We start from the raw sequence: 22067 nt of genomic DNA, 5'->3' as shown, positions 1-22067 counted from the left end.
CGTTTTGTTTGGGTTTTGTTTTCATTTGTAATCTGCTGCACTGTTCAGTGCTGGTAAATATTTGTGACAGTTTTTTTTTTCAGAAGCTGTTATATTTCCAGCCTGACAATTGCCTGTCGTAGCTGGGTAAAAAATTCTACAGTAATGGATTTCGATTCATTCTCCTCTTTCATAAATAGAATTGCTGAAAGAGGCAGGCTCTCTTAAAATGTCCATCCAGACATCAAGTTTTTAAAACAAGATCTCCTGTTTAGTCTTATGTCCTCCTTCCTTCTATCTCCCCTCTATTCTCTCAGTCTTTGGAAGGGTAAGGTTTTTATTAGCGGATCAAGGACCACTGGTGCTACACCCATATTGTTTTTTTTTTTGTTTGTTTTTTTTAAAGATGGGTTTTACTCCCTTGACCTAACTTCTAGCTCGCTAGTAACCAACCCTGTACCTGGAGAACTACAATCCAGTTGGTTTTCACTCCTACCCTAACAAAGCACATCTTATTAAATTGCTAGAGAGCTCCTTGAGCAGCTAATTAGTAGAGTCAGGTGTGTCAAATTAGGACTGGAGTGAAAACCTACAGGATGGCAGATCTCTATGAACTCTTACCATGGAGCACTACCATACTTGGATAACTTGTTTGGATGGCTGAACTCATGCATGAGTAACACTCAGTGAAGGTGGCTTGTTGCAAAATGCTTATAAATTCCTGACTGTTTTACTTCGGTCGAGCAACCCCAAAACAAAGGTTTTGACCCCATGACCTAGGTTAAGCAACCCCAAAACTGGCCTTAATTGGCTGGTTCTACTGTCAAAACCTTAGGAAGGTAAAGTCTGAATATGTGTTAATCATTTGGATGCACCACGGGCATTCCATGTGGTAATTCCATTGGCTGTACTTGTCGCATGTAAAAAAAACACGTCTCAATGAAAAGAAATGGACAGAGTCAACTCGCATCATCATGACATTAAAAATGACAATATTTCTGTAGCAGTAATGTTAAAGGTGATAGTACCAATTAAGATGTTCTGTTGTTCAGTTGTAAATGCTAGTTGCCCCACTGACTATTTTTGAATTGACTTTTGAAGAATCTCAGGGGGAAACGTGTCCCCCTTCCTGATCCACCCACAGAGGAATTTTGTAGGTGCTGGTGTGGACCTGTGCGTGTTTGCCTGGCATGCTGGTGTTCGCTGGTCTTCCAAATTCTCAACGCAGAATTGGCAGCTGAAGCAGCAGTCGGTGGCTCGTCGCCCAGAAGGGCGGTTGAACAAATTCCCATCATGCTTTGCCTTGAGCGTTGCCTGTTCGTTCCACCCGTAATGGATTGTGGTGTCAGCGAAGGCATTCAGTGACTTGTGGTGGTCTTATGGAGGCGGTGACCGTGGCCTTTATTCGGGGCTGTGACAAGCACATTAAAACGGAGACAACGCGATTTCTAGTGAACTATCAAGTTCGGAGGAGGTAGGACGGAGTGTAGCACAGTGGGTAAGGAACTGGGCTTGTACCGAGAGGTCGCAGGTTCGATTCCCGGGTAGGACACTGCCGTTGTACCCTTGAGCAAGGTACTTAACCGAAATTGCTTCAGTATATATCCAGCTGTATAAAGGGATACAATGTAAAAATGCTATGTAAAAGTTGTGTAAGTCGCTCTGGATAAGAGCGTCTGCTAAATGCCCGTAATGTAATGTAATGTATCAAGCGTTTCAAGTCGTCGTAGCCAGGCTGTGTTGCTTGGTTTGCTCAGAGCACGGAATCGTCAGTCTCACTGAGCTGCATTTTCACGGCGAGGCTGTCGGAATCTCTCGGATAAACGAGTACACGCCCTGGCCAGTTCCTGCTTGGAAGTAGGAGCGGACAGTCCGTGTTGTGTGTACGGCAGTTTGTGTCTGTCTAGGGTTGGCTTTGTAGGAACATTTTGAGACTCCCCATGATTGAGATGACATCACATGTTAAAGTTAGGGTATTCCCATCAATGTTGATCAGACTGTTTCCTCCAAACTCTCGATGCTTCATGATAAAAAATATATCAAATGTATAACTATACACTCATATAATCAATATGTAATCCAATAAACCTATATCAGTAGTTACAGGTAAGCTTATGGAAACGCAAGAAACCACAGTATCCACTGTAGTAAAAAGCACATGCAGAAGGCTTAAAAAACCCATACTTACTCAGCAGAACATTATTGCCAAGTAAAAATGCTAGAAGGCAAATATTTTTCCAAAACTAACACAACGCTATTGAAGTACTAGAAGACTAACATTTTTACAGTGACCCTTATGTAAACTGAATATATATATAGAAAAGTACAGGAGGCTCTAAATCCTGTAACTTGTATGCTTAAAGAAACATTACAGAATGAAGACTAAGATTTGTATAAAGGAAAGTTGGGGTAACAGTTCACAATAACGTTATCATCTAAAGAACAGAAAATCATTGTGGTGCCAAGAAGGTCAGGCCGACCCAAGAGCAGGAAATCAAAATCATTGTGGTGCCAAGAAGACCAGATGGCTGGTATTTTTAGAAATGTGTTAAGGGGAGTTGTGGGGTACATTTGTGTATAAAATGTATGTGAATCTGACAATCGAGGTTCAATTCTGCAGAATTGATCCGGCTTTGTGCACCTGTGCAAATGAAGTCTAACTTTTCTGAAGAGCTTGCTGCTGTGGTGTCTTTCCCCTTGTGAAATTGTTTTCTACAGATTGGCGATTGGACTTTGAATTCTGTCGGTTCCTAGACACGACGGCTTCACATGGGCACGCGTTGCTAGTTCCTCGTCCTCTACAGATGCTCTACCCATCACGGGCCTGACATTCACTGTTGCGTACAAACAATAAATAGTCTGTTCCAAAGGCTGTGTGTGGTGTGCTTATTTGGCGGTGGTGTGGTGAGGGGGTGTGTATTCCTTCTGAACAGTTGGAACTGTTAATTGGTGATGTCACAAGGACACCTTGGCAAACGCAATACTCAATGTCAACAGATTAATTAAAAACTTTTTTCACTTTTTTACTTTCCCTTTGTTGTGTAGCATGACCACACTCTTTTGTATGTGTGGTACAGATATGTACATTATGTATAGGCAGGAAATGTAGCCTCTTACAGACACAGCAGGGGTAGCCAACCCTGTTCCTGGAGATCTATTGTCTTGCAGGTTTTCAATCCATCCCTAACATAGCACACCTCATTCAACAACTAGAGATCTTGTTGAGCTGTTAATTAGTGGAGTCAGGTCTGCCTAATTAGGATTGAAATGAAAACCTACTCAATGGTAAATCACCAGGAATAGGGTTGGTTAACACTGCATTACAGGGTAATGTGCACAGTTGCCTGTTCAGACTGGTGTCACGTTTTAATTTGTCAGTTTTAATGGTAACCACAACCCTAACTGGTGCACAAGTAGGATTAAAGTGTATTACAGATGCCGCTTGCCTTATTTTGTTACAGTTGCCAAGTTTCAATAGGATCTATTTAAATGTCTGAAGTAAGATATGACAGTTTCCACATTTTAAGTGTGATTCTTAAACCATGTACCTTTTTATTTTGGTAAAACAAAGAAGCTGCAATGACACAATTTTTTTTGCCCATTAAGAGAAATTACTTAATTAGAGGCCTGTAATTTTGGTCCTCCTGAGTTGGGGTTGAGGAGGCATATATAGCAGTATTCTATGCGCATTGTTTAATTTGATCTATCTTGTATATACTTGCTGATAATCAGCATGGAAAACGAATCCATGTGGTGTAGTAGCTTTGATATAAGTACTGTATGTTCTTTCAATGAAAATTCATCAAAACTCACCTATCAGCTTGAAAAATATGGGTTCACCTTGAGACCCAACAGCCTGTAGTGAACGTCATGTGGTTTAATGAGAAATGCACCCTGGATTTTTGAATAATTTCAGTGTGTCTGATTGGGCACCCACGATATAAGATATGTTTTATGCTGACATTTCTTCATTCCACTGCAGGGGCTTTATGACCCTGTTCCTGGAGAATCGAAAGGTCTTCTGGACTCTGTTAAGCTGCACTTAATGGATCGGTTTAAGCCGTCAGTCATTCCGTAAACTAGCCTCACCTGGTTTTTTGGGTCTTGGTCAGTCACCCCAAAAGCCAGCAGACCCTGCAGCTCTGTAGTTCAGACCAAGGTCACAGTCTTCATCTACATGGTCTGGTTTCCATTGCCATCAATTAAGAAACCCTCTGAGCCCTAAATGTAAGATGCATAACTCAATCATGCAACACTTTCTACACAGAACTGTGTGAAGTGACCTGATCAGAATGTATAGAGTGCATAGTGGTGGTGGAGGTGAAGCACACTGGCTGTTAACTCGCTTCGTAACCCTAAGGTTGTGAGTCCCAGCTCCAGTGATTACATTGAGTTCTTGAACAAGGCATTTTACCTGATTTACTTCATGGAAAATACCCATGTATATGAATGAGTTGCATGCAGAAAATAAAAATAAAAATTTAACCTCAGTAAGGCATTCAGGATAAGAGTGTCTGCTAAATGCAATGTACTGTATAATCCTCTTAACATAAATATGTGGTGGAAAAAAACAATAGCCTGTACAGTGAAACATTTTGTAGGCTACGTTGTAAACGTGCTTATAGTTATAGGTGTACTTTCACAGTGCAAAAACAAAATTTCTATTTGTGGGGTAGTTTTTTCCTTTTTATTCCTTTAAATAGCAGTGGAAATAAATAAATAAATGTAGGTTTTCTGTACTTTGACTAATAAAATGCGAGGGGAGTGGTCCCAGTAAGGAAACGGCACTGCTCGGCCAACGTGCCATTTTGTGAAACTAAGAGAAAGCATGTTAGCTGCTTCTTGAGAAATTACTTCAATGGGTGAGTTATATCGCCAACGTAATCGTTTTAAAATAAAGCTATAAAGCTGACTACTGAGACTAAATGCAGTCAGCACAGCCTTCATAACGTGCGAGAGAATATCGAACAGATGTGCCAAGTAGGGTAAAATGCACTGCCATAAAATAGTAAGAATAGTGTAGCCTATACAGGAATAGGACCATCTTTAATATTAAAGTCGTAGACGGCAATAGTTACATTTTATGTTAAATTACTTTCTTAGAATTTCACCGTACCTTCGTTTTAAAAGCACGTCTTTTCTGGTCGACAAAATATCGCAGTTAGTTTCGATTTCTACGTCTGTAGAAGCTGCCAGCTTGGATTGATGATTAACTGATGTTTTTTTTTTTTCTCGAACCAATTGATTATGTGCAATTTGATATCGTGGAGTGGCGAATTCATTTATAGCTAGGCTAATGTTGAATTCCCTGAACTTTGTAAATATTATTACTCGGAAAATATTTAGCCTATAGCCTCTATGGATTTTTACTTCAAATTTTTTACTTCATTACCCGTTTCATTCATAATTACCCAGTCTCCTACAGTTAAACCAATTAAACCAAAGCACACTGTAAATCCGGATTTTGTTTTAAAAGGAAATTGTGCTCATTACTAAATCAGATTATGCCGAAGTGGTTTGCAATATCCATCCATCCATCCACCCATGCATTATCTATACCCGCTTATCCTGAGCAGGGTCGCGGGGGGTGCTGGAGGCTATCCCAGCGTGCATTGGGCGAGGTTTGCAATATTCAGTGTAATGATTATGTTAGGCGGAGATGACTCGATATAAGTTTCTGCCTAACAATAATGGGTACTGGTTTGTGATTGGTGCGTGAGGAATGAGCTCTATTTGAACAGACAGAGATTGTTGTAATTGTATGCAATAAGCTTATAGTTATAATAATAAGTTATTTATTATTATGTATTTATTTATTTTATTTTATAATGTTTATCTGTTGTCGTGGGTATTTATTTATTGTCATTCACTGTATACTATGCTGCAGAACTAATTGCCCCATGGGGATAATAAAGACTGAACTAACTAACTAAGCTTCAAAATGATGATTAAGATAAATTAAATGTACACTTAAGAATTTAACTTGTTTTATCAGCAATATTACTGTACTATGAACGGTACTTTGCTGTTGGTGTTGTATAGAACGTTGTTGTAGAGAGTAATGTTAAGACAAACTAGGAGGCAAGACAACAAGCCACAACATTAAGATAACGATGCAAGTAACCATTTTATTTTAGGTATGTCATTTTTCAAACTTGTGTTAAAAAGGGTGTGCTCCTTTAGGGGTTAATAAAATATGCCACACCATATTTATTACATACGATGGAAAGACGACTAAATATGGTATTGTGTATACTTCATTAAACCCTCAAGGTTTGCTGTGGTGTAATGCTATTGCATATATGTAGTCACACAAGTCAGAATTAATTAAAAAATATGTTTATTTTCTGAATCCAGGGGTTCCAACAGTCAATGCCCTTCTTATAATTTTCAGTACTCTGAACACTGACCACGTGGTATTGCATGCTAGAACCCCTCAAAAAACAAACAAACAAACAAAAAAAAACAGTTCTCTGCATTTTGAGATCTTTTACATGAATGGTTTTTAAAAAAGTAAAAAAAAAAACTGACTAAGATGTTTACTCGGGTTATGGACTTCAACGTTTAATCAGATTTTAGTTAACATGATTGATGACACTGGTGTTGTTATTTAAACAGAATACTTATACAGATTCATGTTATTACCGACACAGGTTTAGTCACTGTAAACTACAATTCTGCTCTGCACTATTAGAAAGTGTTTGCCTTTAAAATGACTCTACTTGTATTTTAAATGCAGGGGTGTGTGGTCACTCATCATAGCCAGAAGAGGGCGCTAAATGCCCACTGGAATGCAGTGCTGGACCATAGAACCCCTTTGCTGATATAAGGCAACAGATTATACACCACAGGAGGACGTGAGGTATGTGGAATACAGCTGAGCAGTATCCTAACAGTTGGGTTGACACAACTAATCATCAGAATTGGGGGGAACTAAGCTGTCTGTCTGTGTCTCATTTTGGCATAGTTTATACCTTCCAGATTTTTTTTTTCTATTAATCCAAAAAACCACCGGGGAAATAAAATGAATTGTAAAATCTATACATTTTTCAGTGTCTGAAGTCGAGCTACACAGCACAAAATGTCACTTAAAGTGCTAATAATAAACTGTTATTGAGTGTCCAACCTTTTGTCAAAATCTACATCTGAGCATAAATTTAATTTATGCTGGCAAAATGTCCCCATCGCTTTTTAGGAAATTAGGGGGAAAAGTATTTGTCCTCAGTGCTTTTGTTTAACTGAAACTTGAGTTTATACAAATACAAAGGCTGCTGACAGGGCATTGCTGGTGTAGGAGAAGGTCACAAAAATCCCAGGTGCAAAAATAAAATCCTGCTGAGAAATTATTAATCATTAAATAAATACATTATTAAACTATTCATCCCCAAGGCAAGAGGAGTAAATAATTTTTTACTCCATTATTATTTATCATTTGAATTTTATTACTTCAGTTTTTATACTTTCATTGCACCTCTCTCTCATTCTATTATTTAATTTTCATTGCACTTTATTTGCGTAGAGTGGTTCATTAGCATAGTAACACTTCATGGCATTCATCATGGCATTTACCAATCAAATTATTCCGTGTAGAAAAGGGACTGTATGTACAAATGTGTAAATAAAGCCACCAGAACCTAATGTTTGATATTATCCCAGGCAACTAGATATTATTTTGTTTTGAAAGGTATTTTAAAAGAATAGAAAATAAATAAATAAATTAATAAATAAATGGTAAATTTCCTAACACCTTTTATTGTAATGTACATGTTTGACAGTACTTTTCATTGATTTCAAATTACATTTGAGTTTACTTTTTCAAAAATAAAAACTATATATATATATAGTTACTGGTATTGTTCATATTATTATTAGCTTACTCAAGTGGCTTCCAGTGCCTTCAAATTCAAAATAAGATTTTGAAATGATCTCTATCCAATACTGGTATTCATTTAAATCAATCCTTTTATTGAAATCCAAATTTCCACAGAAACATTTGTGCATCAGGACAGCATCATGACCCAACTTGGCTAGTTCAAATAAATCAACATACATTATTTGTTATTACACCTTTATTACATGCTAATACAAAGACATTAATGCTCCTGTGTACATGACTGACATGAAAACGCACTACCATGACAGTGACCAGTTAAAATAAAGTAACATAAAAAACTGATGTGTCATAACACATTTACGACAATAGCATAAATTTCACAGTAGACATTCACATGGAACTTATCGAAGTTACCAAAAGTACCTAGACACTCCTTGGCCTGGGGCTGTTTTTCATGGTTTGGGCTCGGCCCCTTAGTTCCAATGAAGGCAAATCGTAATGCTACAGCATACAGTCACATTCTAGACAATTCGGTGTTTGGGAAAGGCCCTTTCCTGTTTCAGAATGACAATGCCCCTGGGCAAAGAGTGAGGTGCATATAGAAATGGTTTTGTTGAGAACAGTGTGGAAGAACATGACTAGCCTGCACAGAGCCCTGACCTCAACCCCATTCAACACCTATGGGATCAATTGGAAAGCCAACTGCAAGCCAGGCCTAATCGCCCAATCAGTGCACAACCTCACTAATGCTCTTCTGGCTGAATGGAAGCAAATCCCTGCAGAAATGCTCCAACATCTAGTATAAAGCCTTCCCAGAAGAATTGAGGTTGTTATAGCAGCAAAGGGTGGACAGTCTCCTTGTTAATGCCCATAATTTTGGATGAGATGTTGGATGTCATGTGTCCACATACTTTTGGCCATGTAGTGTATATCGTGATGACGCTCAAAAATATATGTGACATATATATGACATACCACTGTCTTGACAAAGTCAAACTTTCTTATGACAGTTTATGACATAATGGCACATGACATGAAGCATTGTGAATCTCGAGGTGTCAAATAAAGTGTTACCGATTTGCAGAATGGTTCCATCATGTGCAGATCACATTTGTAAATGAGAGGTTGTTCTAAGTCTGTTTCCCCCTTGAACTAAATAAATTACTAAATAATAATGTAAAACAATGATTTTCTTTCCTCCTCTGAAGTTCTGCAATCTCTTGTAATGCTTTATGTTTATTCCTGAACAGAGTATTTCTTGTTATGTTTGTGCTCTGACTGTGTGTGTTTCCCCTTTTAGTTCTGTCGGTGAAGGCTTGATGAAGTAAAGCTTCCTTTCTGTGTTCCAGATCTTGAACCATGGGGGGCGGGTACTCGGTCACCGTGAAGAATGAGACCCCGTACACTTGGGATTACTCGGATGAGGTCACTCGATTTTCTAAACTTTTCTAAACTTGATTTTCTAAACTTTTTTTAGACTTGTTTGCCAAATTTTCTAAAACCTTTCAGTAATCGACTCCCCAATGCATCATTAAGTTTCCATGTGATTCACTCACTCATTTGAATGGATCTATCAAAACAATGTGTGACGAAATTACAGAAATATATTAAATTACTATTTTTTTCCCTCAGGCAAGGGGCAGACTGAGTGCCTGGGAATCTAAACAGTTTAAGAAGGGCATATTCAATCGATCAGAGCTATATCTGACATATGGAGATCAGAGAGAAGTGTCTTTATCTCTGCATACTGGAGGCGGCCGCGACACCACATTCACCATAAAAGAAAGCTGGGACCGATCTCTATTTGAGCTGCATTGTAGTATATGTGGTGAAGTTAGGACTTGCCCCAACTATGGTAAGTTTTTCTTTTTTAAAGATACTGTCAATTAGCTGTAACCAGTGCCAAAATATGGTGAGTCGCGCAGTTATCTATGCAGTGCTGTACTTCTAAATGGGTGGTTGGCAGGATTATTAGTTACAGAGGCCACCTGAACAGACAGTTACTGTTTTAATTCCACTAAGTGTCCAAGGGAAAGGACACCCTGCATATAAGGAGCATCAACTGTAGACAAGGCAGTGCAGAGGGAAGTAGGGAGCTCTGGATATACTGCAGTACAGGAACTGGATATACAGTAGAATAGGGGTCACTGTATGTTCAGTAGAATACAGGAACTGGATATACAGTAGAATAGGGGTCACTGGATATACAGTAGAATACAGGAACTGTATATACACAGTAAAATAAGCATCACTGGGTATACAGTGGAATACAAGAACTGATATACAGTAGAATAGGGCTCACTGGATACACAGTAGAATACAGGAACTGGATATATAGTAGGATAGGGGGAACTGGATTTACAGTAGAATACAGGAACTGGATATACAGTACAATAGGGATTAATGTGTAGGGAATATATGACTAATAATCATAAAATGTTGAGGATAGATAATTAAAACATGTCCATTTAAACAATCCTCAGAGGTGGCCCCAATTATATAGGGTCAGCAGTATAATAAGTAATCAGTCTCACAAAATTACTGTTATCTAAATGATCTAACCATAAATTTACAATTTCAATTAATAATTAAAAATACCAATATTGATACTGATTTAATATAATTAAATCAAAGATTTACTAGATATCCTGAACAATGGAAGGGGTTCTCCAAAAGACTGATTTGACTCAGTTCACATGTTTGTGCAACATCAAAACAGACACAGGTTTAATAAAATAATTAATTATACAAACATACGAAAATACAGAACATACATAAACTAATCTAACCTGAAAAGCTTAGTAGGAGAGGTTGTATGAGAGTTTGTGTGAGTGTGTCTGAGAGTGCGCGCTTGTGCACATGTGTTCTTTTTCTCTGGACAAAGGACAAACATATTTAACGTGTTGGACGCTACACATTAACTCATGAGTTATATATGTAACCAATAGCATGTTATTTACCAAATACCGACTATAATGAGATTGTTGTTTGTTATTTAAGAGTTTGAGTTGGAAAGTTCACTATAAGAAAAGAGACTATGTGTGGTTGCTCTATGTATCTATAGATGGCGAACCATCCACGTAATCACACCGATAACAGAACCCATTGAAATGATCAGGAAAAAAAAGAAAGGCCCAATAGAATTACAATAAATTCAGCTAAGACTAAGCTAAACTGTTGCTAGTTATTGCACGGAATGTTCAGTCAGTCTTACTGAAAGTCCCCCCACGCGCGTTGCTGCCTCCGGTGGTTGCTCTTGGGTCCACAGAAGAATACACTGGTGGAGTTGGAACCTGTGGAGGTTTCCAGCGGAGATCCATGCCGTGTGCATGGCGACATCTTGTTTGCTTGTTCGACAGAATGTGTCCCTTCCGCTGGGTAGAATTGTGAGAGTGCTTGGCCTAAGCGGGCAAGAGAGTGAAGGCCAAGAGAGTTAGAAATGGCTAAATATGTGCAAACAGGTTGGTTACACAAAAAGCAGTGTAGACGTCTAGAGGTATGCAGACAATGAGAAGGTAGCTGGAGTAAGTGAAAGGGACTAACACTGGGAGTCAGTGTTCAACATGGGAGGGGGGGGGTCAGTGTTCAGCAGGGAAGTAGTTTGGAATGGGGCCTCCTGTAGCGACTCCCGCATGACGTAGCTGGGGTGGGACGGACCCCTGGTGATGCTGTGGGCCCTCTGCAGACAGGCTTACGCGGGAGGCCTTCGATGGCGGGGAGCTGGGCACCAGTGATGTACTGGATCATCAAACATCAAACCCATTGAAAGCAGCTGCAACAGTGCACCTCTTGCTGCAGTGAATGTGTTCAGTGTGATCAAGGCCTAATCCCCATAAGGCTACTGTAGCGTTCTCTTATTGCAAAAAGGTGAATTAATTACAAACACGTACTAATAACAAGGCTAATAATGGAAGGTTTCCATTTCCTAACTTCTAAACTTTTTTCTAGGACACATATTTAGGAAAAGTCATGAAGTGTGCTGCTGCGCGAAGGCAAAAGGCCGTAACTTCAATTTTGGTCGAAAATGAGTTATTGTCATTTTTGGAACATTAAAATCTGCTTTATCGTGTGGACAAATACGAGCAGCCAAGGCAGAATCCCGTAACATCAGTTGCGGTTCTTCGTCTTCGTTTCGCTGATGAACTGATGAACTTGATGGCAATGTAAATAACGGTAACGTTAAGGCCAGTTCAGATCAATGATTTGCAACGAGACAAAACGGTTTTAGAATGTTTCAGAGAAAACTGCAGCGGTGTGAACTGGTTAGTTGCAGAGCGTCTGAAGCCGTTGCCTGGGGTCTCAAAAGACCCACCTTGTCAAATCGCCATGTGCAGTTTTAGAACGTTTACAATCAGACGTCTTGGAATATTGCAAGTTGCATCCTCGTCTCGTTGCGAATCACTGTTACGCTTCTCCATGTCGGAAACTCTAGGCGAGGCCTCTAAACCGAGAATATATAGGGGCGTGATATTTAAATGACGATTGTTTTAAGCCGCCACATTTATCAACGCCCGATCATTCTTACGCTGTGATTGGCGAGATACGAACGTTTCATGAATCTCACGTGAACCCTGTGTCAGGGTGGGCGAGGGAATGGACCCAAACGCAGAGTACGGGAAAAACACAACTCCAAAAATGGGAAGAACAAAGACTTTACTCACAACTCCACAAAAAGGGAACAAAAAGCCTTGCAGGGCAACTCTCACAAACACAAAGAAAACTTCAAAAAATGCAAGAAACAAGAAAATACAAAAGTCCTAAAGCACGTAGAAAAACAGAACAGGGGCAGGAACACTCAGGGCAGAAACACGCTCGGAGGCACGATCAGACAAACTAACAGACTTCAACTAGCAGGGAAGGATCCAGCACCTGAGCCAGGGAGAAGGGAAACTTACATAGGCACGACGCAGACGAGACACAGGAGGGCACAATGAACAATCAGGCCACAGAGAGGGAAGGGAGAACGAGACAACCAGCAAACAATAATTGGCTAATAGAAAACAATGATACAATTAAACAGGACACAAAACAGAAGTTCCGCCCTCTGGCGGCCCAATAAGGAAAACACAGACAGAGGGAAAACACAGAACCCTGACACCCTGTCGTAAGATGATTTCTGCGCTCGGATCTGCGCTGGTTTCTACGTTAGATTGATAAATGAGGGCCAATATGTGCTCATGCCAAATATGCCTGTAAGACCTGAAAATGTTTACTTACATTGTAAAACAATTTATACCTAAATATATTCTACATAAATATATTTTTATAACATCATATGTATTGTCCATTTTAAATAATATAATGCTATATAATGGTGTCAGACATGCAATTCACCATTTGGCCATTCTCAGCCATAGAAGCTTGGCCAGCATTGCCTGGAGATAAGACACTGAGCAGGAACTGGAGGGGATGCCATTTGAGGTGTGAATGTGTGTGTGTGTGTGTGTGTGTGTGTGAGAGTGTGTGTGGAGGAGGTGTCCCCCCCCACCTTTCACTAGAGAAATATGCGGCTTTCTTTTAGTTGGAAGTCAGTTTGGGCAACTAGGCAAGAAGTCAGTTTGTGACTCTTAGTAAGTGGGCATCTGAGTCCTGCATCTAGGTCTGGCATTCTACATTTCATCCCTGGTCTTTAGAATATTATGCTATCTTATGATTTTAGAATTTTGGTCTTGGCACATCTTTGGATTACTTTGGGACAAACACACTGTGGTTTCATGTCTTCTTTCATCAAAAAACATGTTTAAGTTTTTTTTTTTAGTTAAAGCCTGATTGTGTTACTTCGATATAGCTTTTAATGTGGAGGATGAAGTCGAATGTAATTGTCAGTTTTGAGAATGAAATGATTTGTGATTTAATTTTACCACTCCATTTCATATTGCACCCACCAGCTCCAAAATCAGGTATTGCATTCCCATTCAAGTAAAAAGAATCCAGAGGAGACAATTGTAGGAGATTGTCCACATTTTTGTATGGAGGTCCTTTTTAAACTGCTTATTCCCTTTCCCAAAAGCAAAAATTGAGGAAGACCGCATTCGCCAACAGCAACAAGAGGAACAGAAACGTCAGGAGGCACTGAAAAGACTACAAGAGGAACAGAAACGTCAGGAGGCACTGAAAAGACAAGAAGAGGAACAGAGACGTCAGGAGGCACTGAAAAGACTACAAGAGGAACAGAAACGTCAGGAGGCACTGAAAAGACTACAAGAGGAACAGAAACGTCAGGAGGCACTGAAAAGACAACAAGAGGAACAGAAACGTCAGGAGGCACTGAAAAGACAACAAGAGGAACAGAAACGTCAGGAGGCACTGAAAAGACTACAAGAGGAACAGAAACGTCAGGAGGCACTGAAAAGACTACAAGAGGAACAGAAACGTCAGGAGGCACTGAAAAGACGACAAGAGGAACAGAAACGTCAAGAGGTACTGAAAAGCCAACAAGAGGAACAGAGACGTCAGGAGGCACTGAAAAGACAACAAGAGGAACAGAAACGTCAGGAGGCACTGAAAAGACTACAAGAGGAACAGAAACGTCAGGAGGCACTGAAAAGACAACAAGAGGAACAGAAACGTCAGGAGGCACTGAAAAGACAAGAGGAACAGAAACGTCAGGAGGCACTGAAAAGACTACAAGAGGAACAGAAACGTCAGGAGGCACTGAAAAGACAACAAGAGGAACAGAAACGTCGGGAGGTACAGAAAAGACAAGAAGACAACAAGAAAAGACAACAACAGAAACTAAATGAAAAGTTGCGCAGACAAGAGGAACTGCGGAGTTTGAAAAGACTGGAGCAGGAAAAGAGGATTGAGGAACAAATCAACAGAGAAAACGAGACCGCAAGAAGGAAGCTCTCAGAAGCATGGTCAAAGATAAATCTGAATCTAAGTCAAGGGGGGCAAGAGAGACATCATCAGCGCACCCACGTGGTACAGCAAGCAGTAGATGACCATGCAGGTGCTATAGAGTGGAATGAGGTACAGTATGCTGTTTTTTAGCCCAGATAAAATGAATTAAGATAAATTCATTATTTTAATGCACCTCTTAAATATGATAAGCCTAAATATACTTTGAAGGTCACAGAATGAATCCCTTGCAATCTTGGGTTGTGAGGGAGGGGGGAGTGTCGGAGGACCACACGCAACTGTACTGGGAATCGAAAAGCTTATCCCTGAGGAGATAAGCCATTGAGGCTAGCGAAAAGGAGGAAGGGAAAAAATAAGACAGACTGAGAGGAGTGAAAACTCAAACTCCCTGTCAAGCCTTAAAAAACGGCCAAACAGAAAACAACCCTGTAAAAACAAGGGCGAGAAACAGAGAAATAAAAACACTGAGCACCGCTCAGGAACGAAAAATTGTTGGGGTAGAAACCAGGGAAACCCAACGTAACTGAGTCGCAGCTCAGACCCAAAACAAAAAGGAAAACTTGGGGTCGAACACCGAGATACCCATGACACGGGTGGGTTGCATTGTGGGTTCATTTATACTTAAAAGTATTCTAAAAGTAAGAAGTATTCATATTGATCAGTTAAAATTTTACTTTACATTTTTACAGTTCACACTTGTCACACTGCTGTTAAAATGCATCTGTCTTAACACTTTGAGTGTAGGACTGGTGAACAACCAAACATGACATTTTTTTGGGCTTTTCAGCTTTATTGCACAGAACAGTGTAGAGAGGCAGGAAGAACAGGGGAAGAGAGAGGGAGAGGCGTGCGACAAAGGTCGCGCGGTCGGACTCGAACCGCTGACGTCGCGGCTTGTAATGGGCATGTGGACAGGCTACGCCACGAGACACCCCCCTAAGATGACATTTTCAGTAAAATTAATGTTCATAAATGGTTATTAATAGAATTTTTGTGGCTAGATTTTGAGCACAGTCATGTCATTCATGTTAAATTCACATTGGATATATGCCTGCAATAAGCATACAATGTGTTCAGTGGTTAATTTTGAATTTATTTAAGATGAATTGTCGCGGCTCTGCTGTCGGCCCCTAGTTTCTCGTTTATCAAAAACAATTGGAAAGATAAATACTTTAAACATGTTAAATATCCATGGGAACAAAAAATAATTATCATAATTTTCTTTACAATGTAAGTAAGCTTATCTTGTTCCAGAGAGTCTATACAAACCAGAGATAATAACATTCCTGTGTACACAATACATTCGGCATGTATGCAATGGAAAAATGGACAACAATGATAATTCCTCTGGTGAATTTGGAAGTAAACAATAAACATTCTATTGATGTTTCTCTGGGTTAGCACATTTTTGGGACTAAAATTTTTTCTGGACTTTGTTTGCTAGGTTCTTGCTATTATAAGGATACTGACTGTACCTTGATTTCTGTAAATTTAAAAATGCATAGAACGTTAAGACCCCCCCCCCCCCCCCCCCAACCGTTGTTATTAAAACATTGGAATCGTAAAATAGTCTATAGAGATAGAACCTTGAGTTTGAACACTCAAGGTTCAAACTCAAGGTTTTATCAAAAGGTATATGATATGACCAGATTGATCACCGTATATTCACTGTATATCACCAATATTTCACCGTATAAAAGCGAAGTGAATGCAAATAAACCCACTTCGACCTGAATACAGACTTAAGAGGTTAAGGTCCTTTATAAAACCATCCCCCCATATTCATTTTTAGCACTGCTTTTTACAGATAGGGTTGACATTTTACTAATTTGCGATATTTAATTTCTCTGATTCTAGTCAACTGAAATCGAGAAGAGGTTCAATGACCTGCTGTTGGAAAACCAGATCACTGAGAATGAAAGATCTGCAAATGCACCATTAGAAGACAGAATGAGAAACCTTCAGACTGAACTGACTGTTCAGTTCTGTCAAGAACATGGCCTTTCCAATTGGCCTGTGTTGAACCTGGAGGCTGCCCTTCAGTGCACAGAACTGTCACTAACTGAGAGGTTCAGCTTACTCAAGGCAATGACTCAAGTTCACCTGGAAGACAACCAAGAAACTGAGAGCGAGACTATGCACTACCTAAACTGGGATAACAACTACAGTTTATTTCTGTTTTTAATGGAGAAGCTTAGTGATGTCAATAACACTCTGGCCAGTAAACTTATTTTGACATTTCTTGACCTTTTCCCAGATCTTTCTCAGATCAGCAAAAATCACCTGAGTCAAATCCTGTTCAGTGGCATCTGGACAACTGTAGAGATCATGTTCTTTCTCAGAGGGGTCAGTAGTAGAATGAACCAGAACACCACAGAGTCAGTCCTTCATAAAGTGCAGACCTATAGACTTGGCCTCCTCCTCACTCTCTCTGCCCTAAGAGATAAAAATCCATGTGAGACCCTGCAAGGGATTGTAGAGGGAGAGACTGACAAAGACATAGATTCAATTTTGAGTGAAATGCAAGATGCAAATTACCCAGACAAGTTTGTCTCAGTGATTGAGCAAGTCTTAAGACAAGTAGCAGAGGAGCTTAGTGAATACCCAGCAGCACACTTGTGGAAGAATGTTAGTGTTGCCAAAAAAATTCAAAAAAAGATTGGAGAGGTGGAACATAATATCAAGTTGTTGAGTTTCACCAGGATTGACATCAGTACCCTCAAAGATGTCCTTATTGGCATTTCCATGGCTGTTAATGAATGTTCAACTGCTGAAACTCGGGGAGGAGAGAAAATCGAGGGATATTTACCCAGAATCACCCAGCTGGCTTCTTTACTAATGCTTCTATTACAGTCAACTGAAGATAAAGGATGCCTCCTTGAAATTGGTACTGGGGAAGGGAAATCATGCATCCTGGCTATGTTTGCAGTAATCCAGGCCATCAGAGGAGCCAAAGTTGATATTGTGACCAGTTCTCCAGTGCTTGCAAGACGTGACCAAGAGGAATGGAGAAAACTCTATGACATGTTTGGTGTCTCATCCTCTGTTGTGCCACCACCACCGAGTGCTTCTAAAAGTCACGAAAAAAGACTACAGGATGCTTACCTTAATCAAATTGTGTATGGAACTGTTAGTGACTTTGCTGCAGATACGCTGAGACAGGAATTTGAAAGACAGATCACTCGCGGGGAGAGGGAATTTGACTTGGTGATAGTAGATGAGGTAGATTATATGACCTTGGACAGTGGCGTTCAGGTGACCTTTCTTTCTCATGAGGCCAGTGGCATGAGGCATGTTGAGCAAGTCCTTGCCAGCATTTGGTCCATGCTGTGCCCCTGTCGACCCATTGAAATGGAGGAAACTGGGGAGACGGAATGGATAACTGGAATACAGCTTTTCCACAAGGCTGCAAAAATGGCTGTGATGGGTTCAGAAGCATCGGAACACTTTTCAGATTTTGACATTTTGCTCCCAGGGATACAGTTAGGATTTTACACGCAGGAGGACATCAATCAGTTGATGCAGATTGAGACAGAGGTACAAAAGGAAGGTAAAGCTAATGATTTTCAAGATGATAATTGGAAAGCCATTGAAAAATTCATGACAAACATTGGAGTGGAGGAACAACATGATCTGCTGTGCATTTTTGAGACTGCTTTGGAACAAACTGTTTCTATTAATTGCTATAGAGCCACAAACAATAAAGCAGCACTACTGCATAACAAGAAAATGGACAGAGATATGAACATCAAAATGCTACTTTTGGAGAATGGTCAGGCAAGTGAAATAATGTCTGAAAAATCACTCATCGAGGCATCAGTGCAAGAGTTAAAGTCTAAAATCAAATATTCTGATGCTTGCACGCCAAACTCAAAAGACACCAAAAGTTTTATTGTTATCCCCTCATTCCTTAAGCAGTACTTGGAGAATCGATTGCCAGTGTTTGTGGGTAATGCCTTGAAGGCCATTGTAATGACACAGGGCAGAGAGTATATGATTGATGTGTCATCATCTGCTTCAATGCCAAGCAATGTCAGTGAGTCTGACAGACATCTCTACCATTCCATTATCCCAGTGGACTACCAAGCCAGTGGAGTGCTGGAGAAGAACAAACGCTGGGGTGATGGCTTGCAGCAGTTTCTGGAGATGAAGCACCAGTTGGCAATGTCATCTCTGTCCATTGTTACAAATTATATGTCAAATATGCAGTTCTTCAAAAGATACCTCAATGGAAGTGGAATTTTTGGTGTTTCTGGAACATTGGGTGGGGATCCAGACAAAGATTTCTTGAAAAGGCATTACAAAACAGACAGTTATGTGATACCAGCTCATCGCTATAACAAGGTGGTTGAACTCCCTACCCAGCAGATTAGTGGTGACTACTCTGATTGGGTAAAGGCAGTCCGTGAAACTACATGGGCAGCTGCTGACAGGGGGCAAGTTGTCTTGGTGGTGTGTGAAGATGTGAAGACAGCAGTTGAGCTTCAGAAGGAAGTGGAATCTGAATGTCGATCAATCACCATGTACACAATCAGTGAAAGGGATTACATTGAAGAAACTACATTTAAGAAGGGAAGCATCATTATTGCCACTAACTTGGGAGGACGGGGCACAGACATTAAGGTAGATAATGAGGTGAATCAGTGTGGTGGACTCTTTGTCCTCCTCACACATTTTCCCAGCAACCGTAGAGTGGAGAAACAAGTGTTTGGACGTACAGCTAGGAAAGGAAACCCTGGTATGGTCCAGATGATACTCCACCATGACCATCTGGCACCGGCGTACCAAGGCCAACCGGTGGAGGTCATGAGGCAGCTAAGAGAAGTCTACGAAGTTCAGCGCATCTCTGATATGGAATCAAATGAGCTGCTGGAAAATGAAATGAAGGAAGAACTGTTCGCCACTTTTTGTAAATTTCTTAAAGAATTTGATGCAAACTATACAGAGCAAGAGAGAGATAACCTGTTAAGTATGAAGACAAATAATGTGGTAGATACTATCAAACATCAAGGTAATAAACTTGATTACAAGCCTGCACTCAATGCTCTCAAAGAATCCTGGGCCTTGTGGCTGACACTTAATGAGAATAATATTGAACAGCAGAAGAATTTCTCTGACTTGGAAGCTGACTTGTTTGGAAAGTTGACCAGTACATCCAGCATGCTTTTACAGGGTCAAAGCCACACATTCTATGACTATCTCAAACAAGCTGTTATCAGAACTGACCTGCATTGTCGTAGAAAAACAAAGTGTGACTATGGAGCAAAAGACTGCTGGCAGAAAGTTGCAGAATGTGATCCATTCTACAGAGCGGTGGCACTCTACAACCAAGCCTATATCACAATAAACCTTGCGAAGAAAGACTACAAAGCAGAGGCTATTAAATTACTTGAGGAGTCAAAGGAGACTGTGGATGTCTACATTTCAGAGACATCAAATACTGCAGTTGCTGGTCAGATGGCAATGAGAGGAAACTTTGAGCCACATCATGATGGTGCTTGCAATTTTCAAAGCCAGATGCAAGCTCGGATGGATATTTTCAAAACTTGGAGAGAATACATAGACAATGCTCTGGAGAAACTTAAAGAAGTTGAGAGAAGTAACGCTGATGCCATCACTGAAGAAACATCAGTTTATTCACTTTCAGATGAGAAGGACTTTGTCACCACAAATGAGCTCATGGCCATGTATGAGTATGGCCTTGGAATTGTGTTTGAGATAAAACAAAAACCAAGATTTAATGTTGATGCTTTGATTTGTTTTCTGCTTGGCGCAGCCCAGGTTCTAGCTGGTGTTCTTGTTTGTGCAGCATCCTTTGGCTCAGCCTCTCAGTTTGGTCTTGGTCTCATCTCCGAGGGTGTCTCTGACATGATCAGTGGGGTTGTGGGTATGAAAACTGGTGTTTTCAGTTGGGCGTCCTGGGCCATTTCCAAAAGCATCAGCATCGGAATATCATTGCTAACTGCTGGATTTGGAACAATCAAGAGCGCTGTCAAGTCTGTATACAGTACCACAAAAGGCTTACTAAATGGAACAAAGACCCTGTCCTCTGTTGCTCAAGGTGTCATCAAATCAGGGAAAGCCACATTGCTGTCGATAAAAGGTGCTGCCATGTCAGCAGTCTCTTCAGTGTCTAGAAGCTCATTGAGGATGGGTACAGATGTCGTGGTAAAACAGACTTTAATACATGCTTGCAAATTTGCTGGGCAGGAAATTGTTAAGCAGGCAACAATATACACATTGCACTACGCAGTTGATGCAGGACTTACTGCTGCTCTGAAGAACATTGTGGATTCAGCTTTTAGGAAATCCTTCAAAGATGAAATAAAAAGAAATGGTGATTTGAATCACACTCTCACACGCTTTATATGCCTTTATGTTCCAAAATCTGCTCCGATGAGACAACATATGGACTTCAAGATTGACAAACATTGTGAGAGGGAAATGAAAAAAATGGTTAAATTAATGGCAGAAGGTGTTATTCCCAGTCTCATGACAGACTGCACCACTGTACACGAGGTTATTGACAGGCTTTCCGAGGTGAGTGGAAAAGCTACAGAACTCTTGGACAAAGCAAGAGTACCCGGCAAAGTCCAAGCAGCCATCAATGCAGGACTTGTGATAGCAAAACACAGCACTGTGTTAATACAAATCCTGGAATCTGTCCCAACAAGAACAGTAGTTAATGAAAAGATTGTCCCCAAGTTGATACAGCAATTGAATGAGCAGCTGGTTAAGAGCTATGAGCATGATGATAGACATGATCTCTCTGATGTGAAACGCTTGAAGGGTGAGCTTTTGGAATTAATCTCAGACACCATGTATGAGGCATTCAGTGAGGCTTGTGCTACACATACAACAACATTTATGAAAGGGATTTTCCGGAAGAAGATTAGTAAGGCAGCAGAGGCTATTGGGAATGCCTCAAGCAATATATTTGGCAGATACAAAACCCAGGATTTTTTCCAGGAGCAGCAACAGAGATATAATATGAAAAGATATGGAAAGATTTTGACAGAGAATTTGTCTGAAGCCGAAACACAAGTTCTTCAAGATTATATAAGTAACATTTCCAGCACTGACCGTCCAGCTTCTGAACTACACCTCTATGTCCTCACAAAAAGTGACCTCCTTCAGGGCAAAGGTATTAAGGTCATAACGTTCAACAAAGATGGGCAACCAATCTATGAGAATACCTTCCCTGGCAATGACCATTCCGCAGGATTCATCACTCTCAAACTGTCCAGAAAGCCAGAGGATTCAGAAAGGCATGTACTTTAGAGGTTCTAATTTACATGTTTACCTTTTATTAACCTTAGCCATTCTCAAGGAAATAGTGAACTGTTAATAATAACTCTATCAAGTGTTCAAAGGCCCATGAATGAATGTATTA

At 40.2% G+C, this 22067-nt stretch overlaps 1 protein-coding gene across 3 annotated transcripts in view; it reads left to right on the top strand.

The window, feature by feature from the left end:
- The first annotated feature begins 4704 nt into the window (after positions 1-4704).
- Positions 4705-22067, top strand: part of LOC135260227 (trichohyalin-like) — a 29665-nt gene continuing 12302 nt past the window's right edge. The window contains exons 1-6 of one of the 3 annotated variants that reach the window (XM_064345440.1): positions 4716-4841; positions 6719-6841; positions 9163-9238; positions 9446-9668; positions 13824-14785; positions 16532-21942. In XM_064345440.1, the coding sequence (XP_064201510.1) occupies positions 9173-9238; positions 9446-9668; positions 13824-14785; positions 16532-21942 (6662 nt within the window). In that variant the 5' untranslated portion in view covers positions 4716-4841; positions 6719-6841; positions 9163-9172. Of the gene's footprint in view, positions 4842-6718; positions 6842-9162; positions 9239-9445; positions 9669-13823; positions 14786-16531; positions 21947-22067 lie in introns of all 3 variants that reach the window. The other 2 variants (XM_064345439.1, XM_064345441.1) reach the window with 2 other exon arrangements.

This window comes from Anguilla rostrata, chromosome 8 (genome assembly GCF_018555375.3).
Source record: "Anguilla rostrata isolate EN2019 chromosome 8, ASM1855537v3, whole genome shotgun sequence".
Classification (NCBI taxonomy): domain Eukaryota; kingdom Metazoa; phylum Chordata; class Actinopteri; order Anguilliformes; family Anguillidae; genus Anguilla; species Anguilla rostrata.
Note: the sequence above shows the minus strand (reverse complement) of the source record. Positions and strands in the feature narration are given on the sequence as shown.